This window comes from Emys orbicularis, chromosome 5 (genome assembly GCF_028017835.1).
Source record: "Emys orbicularis isolate rEmyOrb1 chromosome 5, rEmyOrb1.hap1, whole genome shotgun sequence".
NCBI lineage: Eukaryota > Metazoa > Chordata > Testudines > Emydidae > Emys > Emys orbicularis.
In genome coordinates this window covers 131520634-131541438 of record NC_088687.1, presented here as the reverse complement: position 1 = coordinate 131541438, position 20805 = coordinate 131520634, and the positions used below count along the sequence as shown (strand labels likewise).

The window sequence follows — 20805 nt, the reverse complement described above, 5'->3', positions numbered from 1 at the left end:
AAATGACGTATACAGTGTTCACTTTATATTTTTTATTACAAATATTTGCACTGTAAAAATGATAAACAAAAGAAATAGTATTTTTCAATTCACCTCATACAAATACTGTAGTGCAATCTCTTTACTGTGAAAGTGTAACTTACAAATGTAGATTTTTTTGTTTTGTTACATAACTGCACTCAACAACAAAACAATGTAAAACTTTGGAGCCTACAAGTCCACTCAGTCCTACTTCTTGTTCAGCCAATCGTTAAGACAAACAAGTTTGTTTACATTTACGGGAGATACTGCTGCCTGCTTCTTATTTACAATATCACCTGAAAGTGAGAACCGGTGTTCGCATGGCACTTTTGTAGCCAGCGTTGCAAGGTATTTGTGTCAGATATGCTAAACATTCATATTTCCCTTCATGTTTTGGCCACCATTCCAGAGGACATGCTTCCATGCTGATGATGCTTGTTAAAAAAATAATCCGTTAATTAAATTTGTGACTGAACTCCTTGGGGGAGAATTGTATGTCTCCTGTTCTGTTTTACCTGCATTCTGCCATATATTTCATGTTTATAGCAGTCTGATGATGACCCAGCACATGTTCATTTTAAGAACACTTTCACAGCAGATTTGATAAAAAGCGAAGAAGGTACCAATCTGAGATTTCTAAAAATAGCTACAGCACACGACCCAAGGTTTTAGAATCTGAAGTGCCATCCAAAATCTGAGAGGGACAAGGTGTGGAACATGGTTTTAGAAGTCTTAAAAGAGCAACACTCCAATGCGGAAACTACAGAACCAAAACCATCAAAAAAGAAAATCAACCTTCTGCTGGTGGCATCTGACTTAGACAATGAAAATGAACATGAGTCGGTCCGCATTGCTTTGGATCATTATTGAGCAGAACATCAGCATGGACGCATGTCCTCTGGAATGGTGGTTGAAGCATCAAGGGACGCATGAATCTTTAGCGCATCTGGTGCATAAATATTGTGCGACACCAGTTACAACAGTGCCATGCGAACGCCTGTTCTCCCTTTCAGGTGACATTGTAAACAAGAAGCGGGCAGCATTATCTCCTTCAAATTGTAACCAGACTTGTTTGTCTGAGCAATTGGCCAAAGTAGGACTGATTGGACTCATAGGCTCTAAAGTTTTACATATTTTATTTTTGAATGCAGTTATCTTTTTGTACATAATTCTACATTTGTAATTTCAGCTTTCATGGTAAAGAGATTGCACTACAGTACTTGTCTGAGGTGAATTGAAAAATACTATTTGTTTTTCACAGTGCAAATATTTGTAATAAAAATAAATATAAAGTGAGCACTGTACACTTTGTATTCTGCATTGTAATTGAAATCAATATATTTGAAAATGTAGAAAACATCCAAAAATATTTAAATGGTATTCCATTATTTAACAGCGCGATTAATTTTTTTCATCGCTTGACAGCCCTAATATATATGATTTAATACTTGCCTTCAAAGGTAAATCTAACCCAATTTTTATTTATTTATATCTTGTAGGTTCAGGCAGCACAATCTGAGGCTAAGATAGTAGCTCAGTACCATGAACTTGTGGCTAAAGCTAGGGATGAATTTCAGCGAGAACTGGATAGTATCACTCCAGAAATACACACTGGCTGGAAGGGGCTAAGTAAGTCTTGGACTGTTATGTTACCTTTAATGTTTAATGATGCACAAAGCACTTTGTTTTCCAAGAGCACTACAGCTGCGTATATGGACATACAGTTGTTTTAATTTTCTGTTTCTCTACATTGTAGCTAGTTTAATTGTAAACTATTGTGAATTAATTTTAAAATCCCAAGTAATCTGAACCAACTGGTACAGAAGGCCCTCATTTTGAATAGGTAATTTATGGAGCAACTGTACTCTTGCTGATGAAATCACGAGATGGTTTCTGGGTAGCTTGAAAAAAGCACCTGCACTGAAACTTGACATTGGAAAGGTACTTGACTGTCCTCTGTTGGAGTCTTTTAAACTTCCAGGTGTTCCAAGAGTAGTGATGTAGAGTAAGCCCATATTATGGAAAGAGAAGGCCAGGTGCAACTGAAAAGGGTCCTTTCAATAAAGCACAAGTAACTTATTTATGGAACAACTAGAGTAAAACTTAGTTTTGTTTTTCTACTTGTTTCCATTAAAAAATCAAATCTGTAATATTTCCCTTCTGAGATTCTTAATGGAATATGAACTGTATAAAGCAGTAAACTGTTTAAAGAGCTCTATATCTGTATCTGAGTTTTTATAGAATATGGGTGAAGTAACCAGTGTACAGTTAGCTAGATTAAATTAACTTGAACTGAAATGGAGCAAGTCCATTTAATGTCACACAGAAGCTCTCTTGAGATACTGCTGAACAGCTACTGCTCTACTGCATTAATGACCATTAGATAACATGACAGCTATGTTAATCAACAGAGATAAAGCATAAGGATGTTTCTTTCTTTTTTAAAGTATGTGTTATTAAATACCATGGTTTTGCCCTGTCGCTGAGTCCCTTTGAGTAAAGCCCCTAAGCATATGCATAACTATTCCCTTTTCAAAACATAGAATTTAAGCATATTCTTAAATGCTTTGCGAAATCAGGGCCTTCCTTCTGAAGAATGGTTTGGCATTTATCTGGCACTGGGAGTCTATAACTTTCTGACAATGTTTAGCTCCCTAGACATAGTTGAGGCTATCACTTAATGGCTTTCCAGGGATGTTTTAATGATTCATCTTATGGATATGCAAAGGCATGTTTATAATTTAAGAAGTGATTTTTTTTTTTTTTTTTAATTATGATGTTTGTTTAAATTGTCGCTTTGTGGTGTTGTAGTGGATACTGATATGATTCTGAGAGATTTCTGCTGGTCTTTTAGTGTGCTCATATCCCTTCATTAGTGAGAGAATGCCCATCTCACTGTAGAGGCCCATAGCTTTTGGGTGCATGCAGTGGAAAGCAAGACCTGTGTTGGAAATAGTGTATTACCCCAGATACTTGTGTTCATATTTATGTGGTCAGAGAAATTGGCAGCAGTAACTGCAGCACTGAACTTTGAACAGTAAATGCACAGTAACTTAGAAAAATGTGTTTTTACTTGTCAGGTGACTTACTAAATATGGTTCCACAGATAGTGGAGTATTGTGTTAGAGCAGCAAATAAGCCTGGTCTGATAACATTACAGCTCTTCTGCCGGTGAAATTGGAGTTTTTTATTCTTTGGGGAATTTCTCTGCTAGGTGCTTGGGTATTTTTCTCCTGGCTTAAAAATATGCTAGCCCAGGGGTAGGCAACCTATGGCACGCGTGCCGAAGGCGGCACGCGAGCTGATTTTCAGTGGCACTCACGCTGCCCGGGTCCTGGCCACCGGTCCGGGGGGCTCTGCATTTTAATTTAATTTTAAATGAAGTTTCTTAAACATTTTAAAAACCTTATTTAGTTTACATACAACAATAGTTTAGTTATATATTATAGACTTAGAGAAAGAGACCTTCTAAAAATGTTAATGTATTACTGGCACTCAAAACCTTAATTTAGAGTGATTAAATGAAGACTTGGCACACCACTTCTGAAAGGTTGCCGACCCCTGTGCTAGCCCATATTATGAACCATTTGAAACATATTTATGTAGTGAGTCACAAATTCTTTAAACAGTAATTTTAAATTTCATTTACCTTACTTAAAGGACTTGTATATTTTGAGCTATAGGAAATTTTGTCATAATAAATCTTGTACCTGCGCACCTCATCCAATTAATGCAGTCAGGATTTGTATCCTAGCACAAAACAAGGGGGGAAGCCAGCCAGCCAGCAAGCATTATTCAGGAAACTTCAGTTATGCTGTTCTGATGATGGTTTACCAAACAATCTAAGATTTTGTTTTATATCCAGTATACAAAAAATAATTTTCATAGCTTTTAATGAGTTAGCTTCTGAATTACAGTCTATGTATTTGTAGACATAACATTTGTGTACATTACAGGTTGTGTATTAATAGCGGTAGTTCACCTTATATTTTCTGTGATTACTGATTTTATTTTTAAGTAATTTGTAACAGCCATAAAAAAAACTTCACTTCAGGCCCAAAAATAGCATTTCAGGTCTTTGCAGATGGTAAACTATTTTTGCCAAATTCTCTGTCAAATGTGAGCAGCCTGTTTAAATGTAAAAGGCTGTGTCTAGAAAAATGAACATATTGGAACTCACGGCTATGAATTGTAGCAGGTTCATTTTTCAGGTGTGTAGTTCTGCACTCCGTGTTAATTCTTGAAATTATTTCCTAGCTTCCATGCTCGGGCCCTGATCCTGCAAGTGACAGTGCACTTCAGTTGGGCTCCCTGCAAGTGTAGATGTCCCATTTGCAAGCTGTTAATTGCAGGGCAAGGGCACAAAGAGGCCACAGTCACATTGTGTTTTCTGGGGAAAATCTTCCCTGTGCTGGTCTGTCTTAAATTTCAATCTTGAGAGAGCGTCATTTGAGCAAATAAATTTGACAAGTTTAATGAACCACATTGCTGCTCATAATTAAATGCTTCAGAGTTGTATTCTGAAGTTTTTGTGTGTCTAGCAATAGGTAAGTTGTGGACACCTCTGCTTTGGAGTAACTGAAAGACTAACTTCAAAGTGTAATGGTGTGCTGTGCTTCCCAATTAAAATATGTAGTCCTTATTCTTAAACATATTTTAGCTTAATCTGCACTGCTCCTTTGCTATGACTGTTAAAGCTCGGAATGTGATTTTAGAGGCTTTGATGTTGTGGGTTTTATGTTGGTATTATATAAAGGGACTTTTAAGAGCTTTAACAAAAAGAAAAAGCTGCCAGTCTAACTAAAAGACTCCCTATAATATGCTATGGCACTCTAAATACAAAGCTATGAGTGGTATGTTTTCATGTACATTTCTGCATGCTTTTACCAACTAATTGATTTGCTGTGTTGACTGTTCATTAATTTTTCCAAACCTTCCTCTTTCTGTTGCAGAGATAACTGATTTAGGTGAGTTACTGTAACTTTTTCTGCTCTGATGAATGTTATTTCTCAAGTCTTTCTGTGTTTGTGTCGTGCATTGCTTTACAACTAGACAATATCAACTAGTGCTTAGTTGCTGCATTTATAAAATATATTAGTGCTGAGGTTTGCTTTGGGATACTTCCCATTTAGTTTCTCTGTGTAGTCTGGTTCTTGTCTGTTGTGCTTGTAAATCATACACTTGAAATAGTTTTGTTGCTCAGGTAACAGTTACTGTAAATATTAACTACATGGTTAAATTCCTTACATGAATATTGTCATGTCACTGGGATACCCTTATGCTGATCCCAGATGATTAGGAGCACAGAACTGTGAACCAGAAAGTTTTGTGTCCTGCCATTGACTTGCTGGGTAATCTTGGGTAAGCCATTTGGGCCTAAATTTTCCAGTGCCCACTAATTTTAGGTTCCTCAATTTTCCTATGCCCACCTTGAGCCTCATTTTGTAGAGTTCTGAGCACCACCAGCACCCTTTGCAACTTGTAGATATGCAGCACCTCTGAAAACCAGGCTCTTGAGGTCAAGTAGGGCCTGCAAAATGAGTGGATGTTTGGAAAATTTTGACCTAAATCCTTGCGTTGTAGTTTCTCCACCTTAGGAAAATGGTAAATTTTATCAACTTGCTTAGTTTGATTTTAAAAACTCTGAACCAAAGCAGGTTGTACAAGGAGCTGCGTTCCCTTGACATCAAACTTAAACACGGTACAAGGAGTTACAAACAACGCTTCATCACAGGAGCAGCGCTTCTTCCTGCCGTCTGTCCACATGTCATACTAATCATTGATCAGCAGTCCTAAACTGGACTAAAAACTCCCCTTCGCAGCACATTTCCCCCAAATAAAATCCCACGCCCAACAGTGTCAATTCCTCCTCCAGTGCCCACTGGAATGCATGGGCTTAGCAGCACATGCCTGGTAGGTTAACAAGCTTGGGCTATTTTGGACCAGAACTAGGAGAGAGCATTCCAGAAGAAAAGGGGTCATCGCAGAGAATGCTCTGCTGGAACCCCCATCTCTTCCCTACTGACAGCAAGGTGGTGCAGCTCAACTATGCCTGCTAATCTTTACTGGGGCAGCCTGTGTTGGAGTGACTTTGTGTAGGATAGCCTGAGGCCAGTGGTTCAGCCTTTTCCATGCTGGGGGACACATCCCCCCACACACTTTCCTCCATTTAACAGGTTGAGATCTCATTTCCTAGGCCATTTAGGACTTCATAGGTAAGAACCAACACCTTTAGCTCCACCCAGATGCCAATAGCAGATGTAGATCCTGGAGCACAAGTATAACGTGCTCATGGGAAGATACTCTGCTTATCAAGCAGGTTGCCACCTTCTGCACTGGCTCCAGCTTGGGAATGGGTTTGAGAGAGCCCTGTATGGCACACATTGCAGAAATCTGGTCCTGAGTGTCAGTGGTGGCCTGGTCTACATCCCAAAGAAAAGGCTGCAACCTTTGACCATATGCAGATATAGTTTTGATCTCTGCCACTGTTTGATCAACCAACTTGTGGACTCTGGTAACAGATGCTGGATATAAACCTCAGTCAGAGGAACTTGTATAACAGCTGCCAATACTTTGACTTGCTCTCCTCTCACTCACTGTCCCTGCCTGTCTTCTCAGGACTGAGCTTCAGCAAGCTCACGGTCATCCATATCCAGTCTCACCCAGACTTTGGATCTGCTTTACTCTACATCCCTTGGGGTGCTGTATGGCTTATTAGCACAGTGATAGCTGCATGGTGCTTTAAAAACCAATAAAAGGGCAGTTCTTGAGCCACGAGAAACTTACAGTTCTAAATTTGACATACCGGGGGGTGGGGTGGGGAAGAATCCAGGGGCTGGCAGGGTGGTAATTGAGAGAAATATTGTGAGAAGTGTATTTTGATAGCTCCTTCTTGTATTTAGGAAAAAATAATTCACTTCATTAGTTTGGAGATGCTGTCCAGAAGGGCTTGGATGGGTGTCCTGGCAGGAAGAGGGAGAGAGTTAGTAAGGTGCTAAGATCCTTGGATAAAAAGTGCTAGTTGAGTATTAAATATTTCCAGTTTGTGACCTGAGGATGATCTTATTTCGTGTGTGCGTGTGCTGGGTAGCGCAGGTGGCGTGTCTGTCTGACTGTTTCTCCAGTGATCTATTTCTAATAAAACTTGTTCTCTCTAGCTGGTCAGCTGTCTACAGATGATTTAAATTCTCTCATTGCCCATGCTCATCGTCGTATTGACCAGCTAAACAGTGAACTAGCAGATCAGAGAGTGAGAGAACAGCAGCATATTGAGGCAGCCCTGGAAAAGCAAAAACTGGAAGATAAGAGAGCACTTGAGACAGCAGTGGCAAAAGCACTAGAGCACCACAAAAGCGAGATCCAGATTGGCCAGGACAAAAAGGTACAGTAAGCACAGGGTAATTGGTCCTCCCATGCTGCTGTTTTCCAGTATGTTCTCTGCCTGCAGTGGAATTCACCAGTGAAGTCTGACATCTTCCAAGCTGCAAACTAATAGTGTGGCAGCTGGTTAGAAAACAGTAATATAGCTTTGGACATTGAAGCTTGATTCTCAAATGTGTGCGCAAATTAGGCTTGTAGGGGAAAAGTTTCAAAAGCCCATGAGTCACTTAAGTACTTTTGAAAACGTTCCATGTATAGTCAGCCACAGCTATTACACACAAATATGGGTATTTGTATTCATATATGGTCAGCAAACTGTAGAGAGTGCTTCCAAACAAGACATGAAATCTTGCATGTGTGCACTTCTGAAAAGCAGGGTGTAATCTTGGCTGTACTGAAGTCAACTGCAAAACTCCCATTAACTTCAGTAGGGCCAAGATTTCACCCAGGTTCTGGTTGTCCAAAGCTGCATTCGGATTGAGATCTTCATAGTTAAGAACTCCTCCTCCTCCCCCCTCCCCTATTTGTTTTAATTGAGCTGTTTAGATCCAGGTTGTTGTGGCATTTGAAGAAAAGGGACCAGGGCTAGCTTGAGTGAACAGTTCACTGACAGGAAGCTCAGTACAAGAAAGAACTAGAAGCCCGTTGACTTCTCATGTGACTCATTAGTGCAAAAAACATTCAGGGATTGGGAAAACATATAGCCACTCCAGAAATAAGTGTTAGTGTCAAGTTTATAAGCAGATAAGCTGACACAGTGTGTATAGTTTGAAATAAAATATTGCAGATAGAGGAGGGGGGAAAAAAGTAGAAGCATTTTAATTTGAGACCTGATTGGGGAAATTTTAGAATTTTTTTTAATGTATACTTTTATCTGAGCAATTAGTTTTTCATGCATGTCTAAACTTAAAAGCATGCACAGTTAACTATCTGGCAAGTGTAGTCACTGGTTACTAGCATTATGGGCTTTTAGCCATTAGAAAGACAAACCAACAGAGCAAGAGAACTTTGAAGGTATCTCTAAAACGTTGTTAATTTTAAAAATGTAAAGTTACATAGAGTCTTTATAAGAAGCTCAGTGATGTTAGGAATATGACCTCAAGAAAATTATCGTTGTGTTAATTTTAAATAACATCACCCTTGCTATCATCAAGCAGTTGGGAGATGAAGACTTATAGCTAGTGCCTGTTTATGTACAGATAGAAGAAGTCCGAGAAGTAATGGAGAGTGAAATGAGGACCCAGCTCCGCAGGCAGGCAGCTGCTCACACGGATCACCTAAGAGATGTTCTGAAGATCCAAGAACAGGAACTCAAACTGGAGTTTCAGCAGGTGAGGGAGGGGAGATCTATAATGAAATGGCCAGGGACTACATGGCATGGTATCTAGTTTGTGATAGCCTTGGGAGATGCACATCACGTAAGGGTCTCACTGGACAGCAGTCTTACAAATGCATCCTTCAGTACACTTTAATGCAGGCCATAGAATGAAGCCAATTATACTGAAAGGGGATGGAATACACAAACTCTTTGATCACTTCAGATTCTATTCCTTTTAATCTTTTTGATGGAAGAGAGGATTTGCTGATACTAAACAGCAAGTGCAATAGTATTTGGCTCTACTCTCAAGTTAGGGTGCCTGATTGCCAGGGCGATGTTGTATTTACTATAATGTGCGTTGTCTTTGGAAGGCATACAATAAACTGATCGGTGGTATTGTGTTCTAAAGGGTATAATTTTGATCTCTCTCCATGAAGTATTTGTTCATGTATTTGTTTACAATGGTACTAGATTTATGTTAAGTTTCTTGTTTCAGAGCTTGTCTGAGAAGCTCAGTGAACAGGAATTGCAATTCAAACGCCTTACTCAGGAACAACTTGACAACTTCACTTTGGATATCAACACAGCCTATGCCCGGCTGAAAGGAATTGAGCAGGCAGTGGAGAGTGAGTACTGGAAAATGGGGCAGAAACATTTTGTAATGACTGTGATGTACCAGAGCACAATCCAGACTAGTGGGGCACTGTGTCACCCCTACCCTGCACTCATGGGTGCCTTGCAATACCTTGCTGTAGTAGTTCCTGCCTGGGCTGCTCACAAACAGCCTTCCAGCATGCTGGCCATACCCTCCGTGTTTGTGTTACTGTAGCCTGCCAGCTACACCCTGGCTTTCACCAGGCTTGATTCTACTGCAGGGTGACCCCAACACCTCCTCCAATCCTGGATCAGATCTTCCTCTAGAAAGGTTTATCCTTTACTGCCCAGCCCTTTCCTGGACAGTACAACTATATTAAGTCTGTTATTCCTTGAAGGCAATAATATGCTATCTTATTTTAAATGGAGTTACCCGGGCACTTCAACTTAAAAATACTGGATTAGATGAAACAGTAAAAGTAGTTTATTAACTACAAAGAGATTTTGAATGAGTATAAGTGAGGAGACACAAAAGTCAGAAATGTTTACAAGAAAAAAAAGGTAAAACACTTACTAGTATCTACTTAAGAAACAATCTGGGTTGCAAAGCAAACTTTCTCACCACACGCTCCAGTAGATTACTGACCAAACTTTCAGGTCTGAACCCCTCCCCCACAGTCCAATGGCTGTTTTCCTTTTGTCTTCTCAGGTGCGGAGAACGCGGTGGGGTGGGGGTGGGGTTTGTCCTACGGGGTGTTTGTCCCTTCTTTTTATAGTTTCTCTCCTCTTGAAAATCCTTTCCAGCTGAGACCCGGGAGTCAGTCTATGTGGAAGACTATTCCCTGCTGGGGTTTTATTTTTCACCTGTTTGAACTTCTTTTGTTTTCCCTCCCTGCTTGATGACGTTTATCACTTAAATGCAAAGTAAGGCAAGCACACATTCCTTCCTTTGTTTAGGACAGACCTGACTTCTGTCTGGTCAGGGCTGTGGGGTTTGGAATGTGTGTTTATCATACAGGGGAATCTTATAACTTCACATACAATGTTGCGACACATATTTTACCAGGACAATACTGACGTGCAAACTGTAAGGTATCATTTGAAAACTCGTCAGGAATACTCTGTAGAAAGATTCTTACAGTAGTGTGTAGGGTATGAACAGAGGGGTTTATTCCATGACAGTGACCCAAGATCGATGCCTAAGCACATATAGGCCACATAACTAAGTGACCTGTTTTTCCTAACGTGCTGAGCACTTCTGCCCTAGTGAGCAGATTCAAAGAGAATATAACCCTCTGCCAAAGTGTACTTGTGGAGAAGTAGCTCTCCTGCTTTTGAAGTGGCCGGCTTTCTGTAGACAGCTCGGGATAATAGCAGGTTTTGCACACCTCACTTCAGCAGTCAGACCCAATATTATCCTGAACTGCTGTTAAGCCAGCCCATCCCACACCTCCAAAAGTAGATTGTGCTGTCTTTGAAAGTAAACTGATTCATGGGAAAGGGAACTAGCTTGTGCTTGTTAATGTGTTAAACTGGCCTATGAGGGTGCAGTTACTTTATAGTTACTTTACCTTGATGTGGCAGTTATATTGGGGGGGGGTGTGTGTCAATGTCAGTCTATGAAAACCTCCTTTCTGGGTTTATTCTGCAGGCCACGCAGTTGCTGAAGAAGCAGCCAGAAAGGCACATCAGTTGTGGCTTTCAGTTGAGGCTTTAAAATACAGTATGAAGACTGCATCTGGGGATAGTCCCACTGAACCATTGGAGTGTGCAGTTCAGGCCGTCAAAGCCAGCTGTTCTGACAATGCATTTACTGAAGCCTTAGTCTCAGCTCTCCCCCAAGAATCTTTGACCCGGGGAGTCTATAGTGAAGAGGCACTCAGAGCACGTTTCTATGCAGTCCAAAAACTGGCAAAAAGAGTGGCTATGATCGATGAAACCAGAAACAGCTTGTATCAGTACTTGCTCTCTTACCTACAGTCGCTTCTCCTGTTTCATCCTCCGCAACTGAAACCACCTGCTGAGCTCAGCCCTGAAGATCTGGACACATTTAAATTACTATCCTATGCTTCATATTGCATTGAACATGGAGATCTAGAGCTGGCAGCTAAATTTGTCAACCAGCTGAAAGGGGAATCTAGGAGAGTGGCACAGGATTGGCTGACTGAAGCTCGAATGACCCTGGAAACAAAACAAGTAGTGGATATCCTGACTGCATATGCCAGTGCAGTGGGATTAGGAACAACGCAAGTGGATTGATCTAGGCTAGGGATCTAGGATTATACTTTTGGAAGCAGTCTAATGCAGCAGAATTGTTTAAGTGCTGGGAAAAAATCAAATGATCTGTAAAGGGTTTGCAAACCAGGACCTTGAAAGGGGTAGAAAGAGTTATGTCTCAAACCACAGGTACTGTCCTGTCTCCTTGCACTGAGCTGAATCTCACCACCTGTTGTATTTGTATTGGTTTCAGTTGTTATCATGCCAGCAACCTTCAGGATGCTTTCTCTGCAACTTGTATAGCCATTTTGTTTCCAAGTTGTACTGATTGGGCTTGTGATCCAGCCAAAATAATGTTTGTAACCCACCATTATTGATTTGCCAGTTGGTGTCGTTGAATAAAACAAGATGTAAAACCCATGTCTCTTCTATTCAATTCTCTTGCTTAAATCTGTTACCAAATCCAAACAAGGGGCAAAAGCAGAAAGTTTCTATCAGTTCTCATAGGCACATAGGAGATTGCAGCATCTAACTGTACCAGAGCAGATCAGTGATGCAGGAGTTGGTATTAGTGGCCTGAAGCTGATGGTGGCAAACAGCTGCCACATCTCTCGGTAACTGTGTGATAGTATATATTCTTGTTCTCAGCGTGTAGGAATTTAAATTTATACCATCACTAGCCCTTGCCTTTTACCCTACATAGTATAACTGCTGATGCTACTTCTTGCAGTTGTATTTTAAATCCTTAAGTTAGTGCCAGGCTATGTACATAATCTAGAACTAAAATATCTTTGTGCTTGGGCAGTTCAAAACAAGCATCCTCTCACTGTGTAAGGAAATACTTTAATTTAGTAGTCTGTTAAACAGCATGGTCTGTAGTTAGGACAGGAAGCTTCCAGATGTGTGCATAGTAGTATCATCATCAATTGGTTTAACCAGAAAACATCTTGAAAAATATTGGATTAAAACTCATCCTGTGCCTCTATCATGATAGATATTAAGTATGGATCAAACACACGAAACAGACATTCAGACTTGCAAGAAAATTCTGCTAGGTTTCCTGAATGCCTCCCTGTTCTGCATGTTCAGGACTCATTAGTGGTAAGAAACTTTCCTCCCTATATTTCACTTTGAAGTGTAATGTTAGTCTGGGTAGAATGTATCAGCTCTCTTTAACTTACCTAGAACCAACCACATTCATCAGTATCATGCAAGGTGTCCCAAACAAACTACATATATTTATTTACAAAACATACAACAGATTTAGACCGCTTACTGTATTTCAGTTCCAACATGGAAGATAGTGAAGTAGACCTGTTCAAGCCTTTATTTACCCTTATTCTATATGAACTAGTTCAAACACATCAATTTTCCCCTTTAGTTCTGGCATGTTTTATTATACATTTCTGTATGGTTAACTTTGCCTAGTGCTTTAAAAATCAAAGCACCTAGAAGTAGGATATTTACCTAGAACAGATATCTACAACCCTATCATAATAAATTCACATCCCCATATTATTAGCATTTCAATTCTCACCAACAAAAGTTGCTATTTACTGTCAGCTTCAAACATTTGGAAAGGTTTTTGTAGGCCCAGCAGTACTCCTATAGGAAAATCCCAGTTACACTGACTTACATGAACCAAAGAGCAGTGGCTGAATAATATAGTAGCAATCCAAGCTCCTACTGCAACACTCTAGCTATATCCTCATGGTTGACTGATGTAAAGGCCAGCCATTCCTGTCACTGGCTGAGACAAAGTTAGAAACAACTGACTTGTTCCTTGCACTATTTTTTGTTTAGTCTAGCTGTAAATATGGCAGTGGAGGACAGGAAGAAAGAATAGAGCTGCCCTCCTTTTGCTTAATCTAATCAAGTGTGACATGGCAGAGACTCTTCCTAGGTCTGTCCAGTTTTCCTCTTATCCCCCTTACTTGTAATTAGTGTGTTTAGGCTATTCAAACTGTTGTAGAGGTGCATCTTCCCCTACTCCCTCTTAGCTGTCACTGTTACACTTCACTTTTAATCCTGCACTCAAACCCTTTTCTCTTTTCTGCTATTGCGTGATCAGTAGTGGATACATGGGAACTGCTTTAATGTAGGAAGGATGTACTGCTGAGCTTAACCTTTGCTATGCTGGTAGCTATGGAAGTGATCAAAAGGATGTTACAATGAAAAGAATTGATTAATTTGTGCCTTGAGGTTCTCCATACTACCCAACTGTGATCCTCTTCAATGAAAAGATTCATCTGAGAAGGCTGATTAAAAGACTGACGAACTCCCTCTTCCCACAGTGGAGCCTGGGAGGTTAAACTCTAGCCTTTGGTGTGGGTGTGTTAGGGACAACAATCCTAGTGGTATCAGTTAAAGGGAACTATCAAGATTTTCAAGGCAGCACTGCCCATGCATGCTAGAAGACAAGGTCAGTGTAGGCCTCTGCTGGAGGGTAGAAGCAGCATCTTTGAGTACAGCAGCCATGTACATTTTAAGGTGAGAATCACACCCCCAGGTTGCAGGGTAGCTGGAGCCTTATAGGCTCACAGTAGAGCAGCTGTCACAGCTCTGGCCTCAGGGCCCCAAAGCCCATTCCTGAACCCAAGAGGGGAGAGGTACCATAAGCAAGTCCCTGGAGGAATCTTCATAGATCAGCTCCATTGTGCTGCAGAGTAACTTATAACACTTAAGAATGTTTCATGCAAGACAGTGAAACAGTAATTAAGGCTGTTTAAATTCACAGACTAAGTCAACAGAAAACAGGTAAGGCTCATGTAGATGTGGTCTAGTCCATAGCCGTATGTCTCTTCTCTAACCCCTGGACAAGTCACTATGGGAGCATTTAACAGGGAAGAGCTTCCATCGTCTCTCTTAGCTGGTTTGCGGATAGTGGTGGGAGGAGAGGTATTGCTGCAAGCAGAACAATACAAGCCTCTTATTCCTAGCGTCCTTTGGTCTGTCACGTCCAATGGAAGGAGAGGTGTGAAATCATGAGTGCAGCTTTCCAAAGCAGCCCACACAGGCCATAGTAGTGAGAACTGCTCCCATTCTTTGTTTCACAGGGAAAGCTAGAGAAACAGCTCCTAGTCGCTGTCGCTATCACTGCTTTGGGGATCAGCATCTTCCAGAGCCTTCCTGGAGAGAAAAGGTTCAATTTAACAGATAGTTGAAACCCACTTGTGACACAGTTACAGAAAGGACAGTTCAGTGCACAATATGCTACCACCACATTACGCCTCCACATATCCATGCTCCCTTCCAGAGGGAAATGAAGGAGACCACCCACTCCTAAGGCTCATTTTGTAGCAGGAGAAGCAGGCTGGAATAGGAGCCAGGCCAGATTGGATTTCAAGAATAATTTCAGTTCTGCAATGCAACTTTCAGAGTAATGGTTTCCTCTCCTTCAGAGTCCTAAGGGTGACACTGATTTTTAGCTGCTCCAGTAGTTTTTTCAGATACAATTCTTAGAGAGAATGTGGCCTTTTAAATGTCTCGCTTTTAAGAAACTAAGTCGACAAAGCCCACTGAAAGCATTATCTACTGGTAACATCTCCGGTTCCCTGAGCTGAGAGAAGACAGCATGTATTTTCAGATGTGGCTTGGGTGCCCAATTAGACACCATGTTCAGAGATTGAGTACTCAGCACTACCTGATAAATTAGTTCCTTTTAAAGATAGTCTTACACTGGGCACCCAAAAATCACTAGTCCTGTAAGCCCCCCCCCTTTTTTTTGGAGGAGGGTTACTCTGACTAGACACAAAAGGGCCAGATTTTTATAAAGTCATTTAGGCAACTAAAGATGTAGACAAAGTCTCACAAAGGTGTATATCTGCAGCTATAGGTGCCCAAAGTGCCATCAAATGCCGCTTCACTATATCTCTGTTCAGTTTCCCCTGGTTTTGAGGATCCGTCTCTCAGCAACAGGGAAAAAGCGCTTTTGTTGTTTTTAAATGAAGTTTTATTATAACTATACACAGGCCGGAGACTCACTAAAACTTGAAATCTAATCAACTTAGTGAAGAAAGGTGCTAAGTTAGCAGTGTTAGGAGTAGAGCCTGGGATTAACATTGAGGTTTTCTGCAAGTGAGGAGGACTGGAGTGAAGGTTACAGCAAAGCTGTGTGTGGCATTCTGAAAGCCAACTCCCCTGTAAGCCATTCGCAGAGAGGGACACAGATTTTCCTAGTTACTGCTGACAGTGGATATGGAACAACAAATACATAAAACAATCCATCTTACTTCTGCTCTTCAGACAGTTCAAACTCCTCCATCACCCTCCTTGCAAGCTTTGCAGTTGTAGGTAGACTGAAGGCAGCAGCCAACTTCACTAGCTCAACCGCCTGATCTGGAGCGTTGCTTTGTTTAGTGCAGGTCAAGACCTCGTTCATCACCTTGTCGCTACAAGTGAGAAGCAAAGAGTGAATGCTCTGCAGAGCCAGAATGCCTGGGTTGGGAAGGAATACGCTGAGCTCCAGGGTGGGGTGTCCACAGCACACACAAGCCCTCCGTAATTAACTTCACTTGCTGAGTTTCAATGCTTAGGAGATTTTCAGAAGTGTTCAGTTCGGGCCTAATTGCTCTCCCTGAAATCAGTGGGAGTTTTAGCTTTGCCTTTAACGCAAGCAGTTAGGCCAACACTTCTGAAAATGCCCTCCCTAACTGAGGAACACACATTACTATACATGCAACAATGTGCGGAACCTCCCCCCCCCCCCGCCCCAGGCTGGGCTCGACCTCTCAGTGGTGGAGACAGAGGTACAGGAGCTTAGGGTTAAGTGGCGTTATTTTTGAGTCCTGTTTAGAGATTGTTCTCACAGCCAGCCCCTCTCCCATTAGAGGAGTTGGAGCATCCTGCTTGAACGATACCAGAGGCACTGCTCAGAGTGGAGCCCTCTAAACTGACAGGCAGAGCCCTAGTCTCTTGTAGGGAGCTGCCTGTAAGAGGAAAGAAGGGGTAGGGGGGAAATTTGCCTTCGCTGCCTTCCCCAATAAGCTCAGCATGGAGGCACAAAACACCTGGCTACAGCTCTGCTACTTCTGTAAAGGTACCAGTCTGGCAGAGCCTTCAGGTGGCTGGCCAGACTCCCTCCTCTCCTGCTGGAGGTTCGACATGTTGCTGATAGGGAAGATGAGCTGGGGAGAAGCGTCTGCAGCAGCTACCAGAGAGATGAGTAGGACAAGGGGGTGCAGCTGGGCCACTTAAACCAAAGGAGCCTTTTCCTGTTCTACTGGCAGCTCTCAAGAAGCAGCTTCCCTCCCATCACATTCAGAGCTGGTGGCCACTGAGGACTAACAGCCATGCTGAAAACTTCAGAATTCCCCTCCCTCCCCTCAGCACAGATTCCTGTTGGGGCTCTGACTTCGCACATCAGCTTGGGGGATTTCACTAGTGCGAGTGCTTTGAGATGTACATATGCAGGTGTGTGCATATTAAACACACATATCTAGGCAGGCTGGCTGTAATTACCAGAACTGATGCTTGGCCAGGACACCAGAGCCAACACACAGACTCCCATTGTAAGTATCAGCACACACCCCAATACTTTTCTGAGGTAAAGATCACACTGGTTTAAATGTGTTAATTTCTCTTAAGAGTTAAAATTCCTACTTTTAAATTAAGCTTCTTTCTAGAGCTTCTCAAAAGGTAACTAAAACCCCCCACTCTCTGGTCAGTTTCATTTTGAATGCTCTACCAAACATTTACCAACTGTAAAGTGATCAGTTCAGGAGCTAGTGTGATTCGGTGTGATCTGAAGAACTCCAGCAGGAGCTCCTATTGCTTTCAACTAGAGGGTCAAACGCTAAGTATGCTAAAATGTAAGACCATCAATCTTAACGTAAGAATGGCCATTCTGGGTCAGACCAATGGGTCACCTAGCCCAGTATTCTGTTTTCCGACAGTGGCCAATGCCAGGTGCTTCAGAGGAATGAACAGAACAGGACAGTTTATCAAGTGATCCATTCCCTGTTGCCCATTCCCAGCTTCTGGCAAACAGAGGCTAGGGACACTTCAGGGTGATGTTGGTTGGGAGAGTCTCAGAGGAGCTGCTCTTGGTCTCTAGTGGAGAGTTAATCTGGCCCCACACTGACCTGTTGGGCTTGTTCGGCAACACTTTGAGTTGTTGAGCCCATTCAATTATTTTATTACCCCATATCTCAAGAGTCTGACACAAGTGGGGGAAAAAGTCACAGCATCAGCATTTTAAAGTCTCAAGGATCTCACTCAAACCAACCTCTGCCCCTTGACCATGTCCTGGGGCACAAAGAGCTCTCAGCATAGGTTTTATACTGGGTGAATGAAGAAACCCCTCCCCGCTCACCAGGGAGGCCAACACCCAAATGAAAAGTATCCAATTTAGGAGTTCTTTTAGGAAGTGAAGGTGTGAAAAACCACAGACTGCTACTGTCACCTAGAAACACAATGCAAGACCTCAACCAAAGTAGTGTGAGAGATCTGCCACCTGACATCGGACCACTAAATGAACTCACCTGGGGACTCTCTTGTTTTTTTTGAAAAGCTCCAGCATGTTCCTGTTTGAAGACGAAGAAAAAAACAACAACTGAGGTTATAATGTCAGTCTCATTAAGGAAGGAGTGTCTTTGGTATACACATTTTGAAATATTCACTGATTTTATCTGCAGACTAAAATGATTAATTTATGTCTACCTTAGTCTTCAATATAGTAAGAAAAATGTCACTGCAGGCATATATGCTGAGTGTGCACTTAAAAAAAACCCCTTTTGCTTTAAAAAAATTCAAACAGATGTAAATGTACAACTTTATATAAAGGCACCCACCTCCTGGTCTGTTCCCAAATGTACTGATCCAAGTGAATCAATGGGAGATTTGACTTGGGAGTTGGATCAGACCCCAAAATTGGGGACTGGACATTTGAAGCAACAACATTATTTTGAATTGAACCTCTTTATTATGGCAAAGTCTCCCCCCCCCCCCCCCCCAATTTTTTTTTTTTTTTTTTAAATAAAGTGCTCACAGACCCTAGGTTTTTTTGGTGCATTTACAAGATATCTGGCAGCATAAAGCATTTTGCATGCAAGCGAGTAGGCTATGAGTAGGATACTATGCCAGTCTGTGATTAAAATCTGAATTGGAGATATCAAGGATGCAAGCAGGACAAGAATTCATAGCAGCCACACACTTACCAGGCTTCTTGGATACTCCCCATCCTTGAGAACAGTATGGCAATGTTACCCAGAGCACTCGCTGTCCACTCTAAGGGGACCTGGTTCCTCTCTCGAGTTTCAAAAATAGATTTGATATCTGCAGCACAGTTGGCAAATGACATTTGAGTCTGTGAAGAGATTACTCTATTAGCACCCAAACATCTGTAACTTGTGGGGCATCTTGTTTACCAGTGAATTGTCTACCACACTTTCAGAATCAGAAAACATACCTCTTTTATAGGAAGACAGCTCCACCAGAAAGCTCTCAACTGGACGATTTTTAAACACCACAGCAACTGTAAGTCACTGTATACTAAGGCAAGAAAGGGGAATACTACCAGGTGATGTTCGGAAAGCTGCAGCAAGCTGCTTCACATTAAACCACTGGGGCCAGGCATGTTATGAGCATCTACATTTGCACATTTTTTTAAAATAATCTCAATGGAGGAGATTTTCAAAAGGCACAAATGGCAGTTATGCATCTCACTCTCCGTGAACATCAGTGAGAGTTATGGAGCTAAATGTCATCTGTCCCCCGCCCAGTGAAAAACAGCTTCTCTCAGTAAGTCAGTTGTATATAATCTGTAGATTCCTCGATCTTACTATTTTTGAATTATCTTGAGTCCAGTTCATTCCTGGTTTAACTCCACTGAAGTCAATGGAGTTATACCAAGAGGATGGAATTTGGCTGCTCATCTCTACAAATTCAGAGATGACAAACCCAGATAGAGGCCAATTTCATTCTAGGAGAGAGATCTATTCTTTGTGCATGGTCAGATATGGAGCCTGAACCCCTCTCCATTTAGAAGAGAATGAGTTGCTCGCAGGGCGTTCTCGTGAGGGGCCCACCCAGGTATTGGAATTCACTCCCCTCTCCCACCCTGGTCCCCAACAGGTCTAATGTACTGATTGTCAGGGCATGCTGCAAAGCCCACCTTTTTTGAGGATGGAGGCGCATGTTGAAAGCTGAAGCGGGTTTTGGGAGGATGCTGAGCTTATTTGCCAGATAGTGAAACCTCAAATTAATAAAGGCACCTAGAACCCTTAATAGGAACTTTAGATTAATCTAAATATATAGGTTTGTGTTATTTGTGATCTCTATGCAGTGAATGGAAATCTAGGATTATCTCTACATGATGGTTCTAGTTACTCTAATACTTTGCACTTAGTGTTAACCCCCCTCAACCCCTGGACAGTAAAGTCAGGGTGACACTTTCACCCTCACTGATCACTTCATGAGCCTCACCTCCTGAGGGTGTATCTCCCTGGCCATCAGAGCCAACACCTCCTCCAACAGTTCGGGTCTTTTGCTAAACTCAAGCTGTTTGATCTCTGATTGAAGAAAGAGAGTGGTTAGCAATGGAGCCATTACTGCATCGGACAACCAACATTCCCTCCCAAGGAGCAAGCAGAACAATTTTTAATAGTACATTTAAGGAGCAGCTCAGATGTAGGCACCATTCTCATGTAAATGTTCTCACTTTTCCCACCACATGCAGGACAAAATCATTTACATTCAGCTCCCATAATGCAGCTGAGGTCCGTACCCCTGCGCCAATCATCATTGCTGATTTAAAGGGAGAGCCATGTATTTTCCCCTTCAATGAATAGTTCCACTAGTTGTACCACCTCTGTTGTCCACCCTCCCTTTAACCACCATCCTAAGATGTCCTGATGTTGCACTGCGAGGCTATCATGGCTGTGAGCCTGTGTTCTGAAGATCCAAGCAGGACAAACATCACAGCATCATGATATTGTACTGCAATAGTTTGTGGCTGTCACCATGGAGGCATTTAAGTGGCTCTCCAAGGACTAGTATGCTGCCTTACCCCTTTATCAGGTGAGCTGTATGGTCAAGCCTTAGGTTACTATAGGCAACCAAGAAACTAAGCTACCACTAACCTTTCCAAATCTGAGGGACCATTTCCAAACGGTTGGCTGTGTCCAATGCTTGAAGGAGATCACACATTACTTGAGCATTTGGGTAGAAGAGCTGATGAACAGAGACAGCAGTTTAGCCTGGTATGATTGCCTTGCTCTCCCAGATTTATATCGTAAGCACTAATGCTGCCCAGATACATGGAAATACCATCTTAC

At 41.8% G+C, this 20805-nt stretch overlaps 2 protein-coding genes and 1 non-coding gene across 5 annotated transcripts in view; 1 reads left to right on the top strand and 2 right to left on the bottom strand.

Annotated features, from left to right (window-relative positions):
* Positions 1–11941, top strand: part of IMMT (inner membrane mitochondrial protein) — a 37603-nt gene extending 25662 nt beyond the window's left edge. For all 3 annotated transcript variants that reach the window (XM_065405453.1, XM_065405451.1, XM_065405454.1), the window contains 6 exons: positions 1521–1650; positions 4974–4988; positions 7179–7402; positions 8601–8732; positions 9216–9345; positions 10965–11941. In XM_065405453.1, the coding sequence (XP_065261525.1) occupies positions 1521–1650; positions 4974–4988; positions 7179–7402; positions 8601–8732; positions 9216–9345; positions 10965–11572 (1239 nt within the window). In that variant the 3' untranslated portion in view covers positions 11573–11941. The remainder of the gene's footprint in view (positions 1–1520; positions 1651–4973; positions 4989–7178; positions 7403–8600; positions 8733–9215; positions 9346–10964) is intronic.
* Positions 11942–14607: 2666 nt separating this feature from the next.
* Positions 14608–20805, bottom strand: part of PTCD3 (pentatricopeptide repeat domain 3) — a 36061-nt gene continuing 29863 nt past the window's right edge. The window contains exons 19-24 of the mRNA XM_065405279.1: positions 20611–20701; positions 19955–20040; positions 18688–18836; positions 18013–18054; positions 15763–15921; positions 14608–14659 (exon numbers count right to left, since the gene is read on the bottom strand). Coding sequence (XP_065261351.1) covers positions 14608–14659; positions 15763–15921; positions 18013–18054; positions 18688–18836; positions 19955–20040; positions 20611–20701 — 579 coding nt within the window. The remainder of the gene's footprint in view (positions 14660–15762; positions 15922–18012; positions 18055–18687; positions 18837–19954; positions 20041–20610; positions 20702–20805) is intronic.
* Positions 20148–20279, bottom strand: LOC135879802 (small nucleolar RNA SNORD94). Its single transcript, XR_010561475.1, has one exon. It is a non-coding gene; the product is annotated as a small nucleolar RNA SNORD94 (small nucleolar RNA).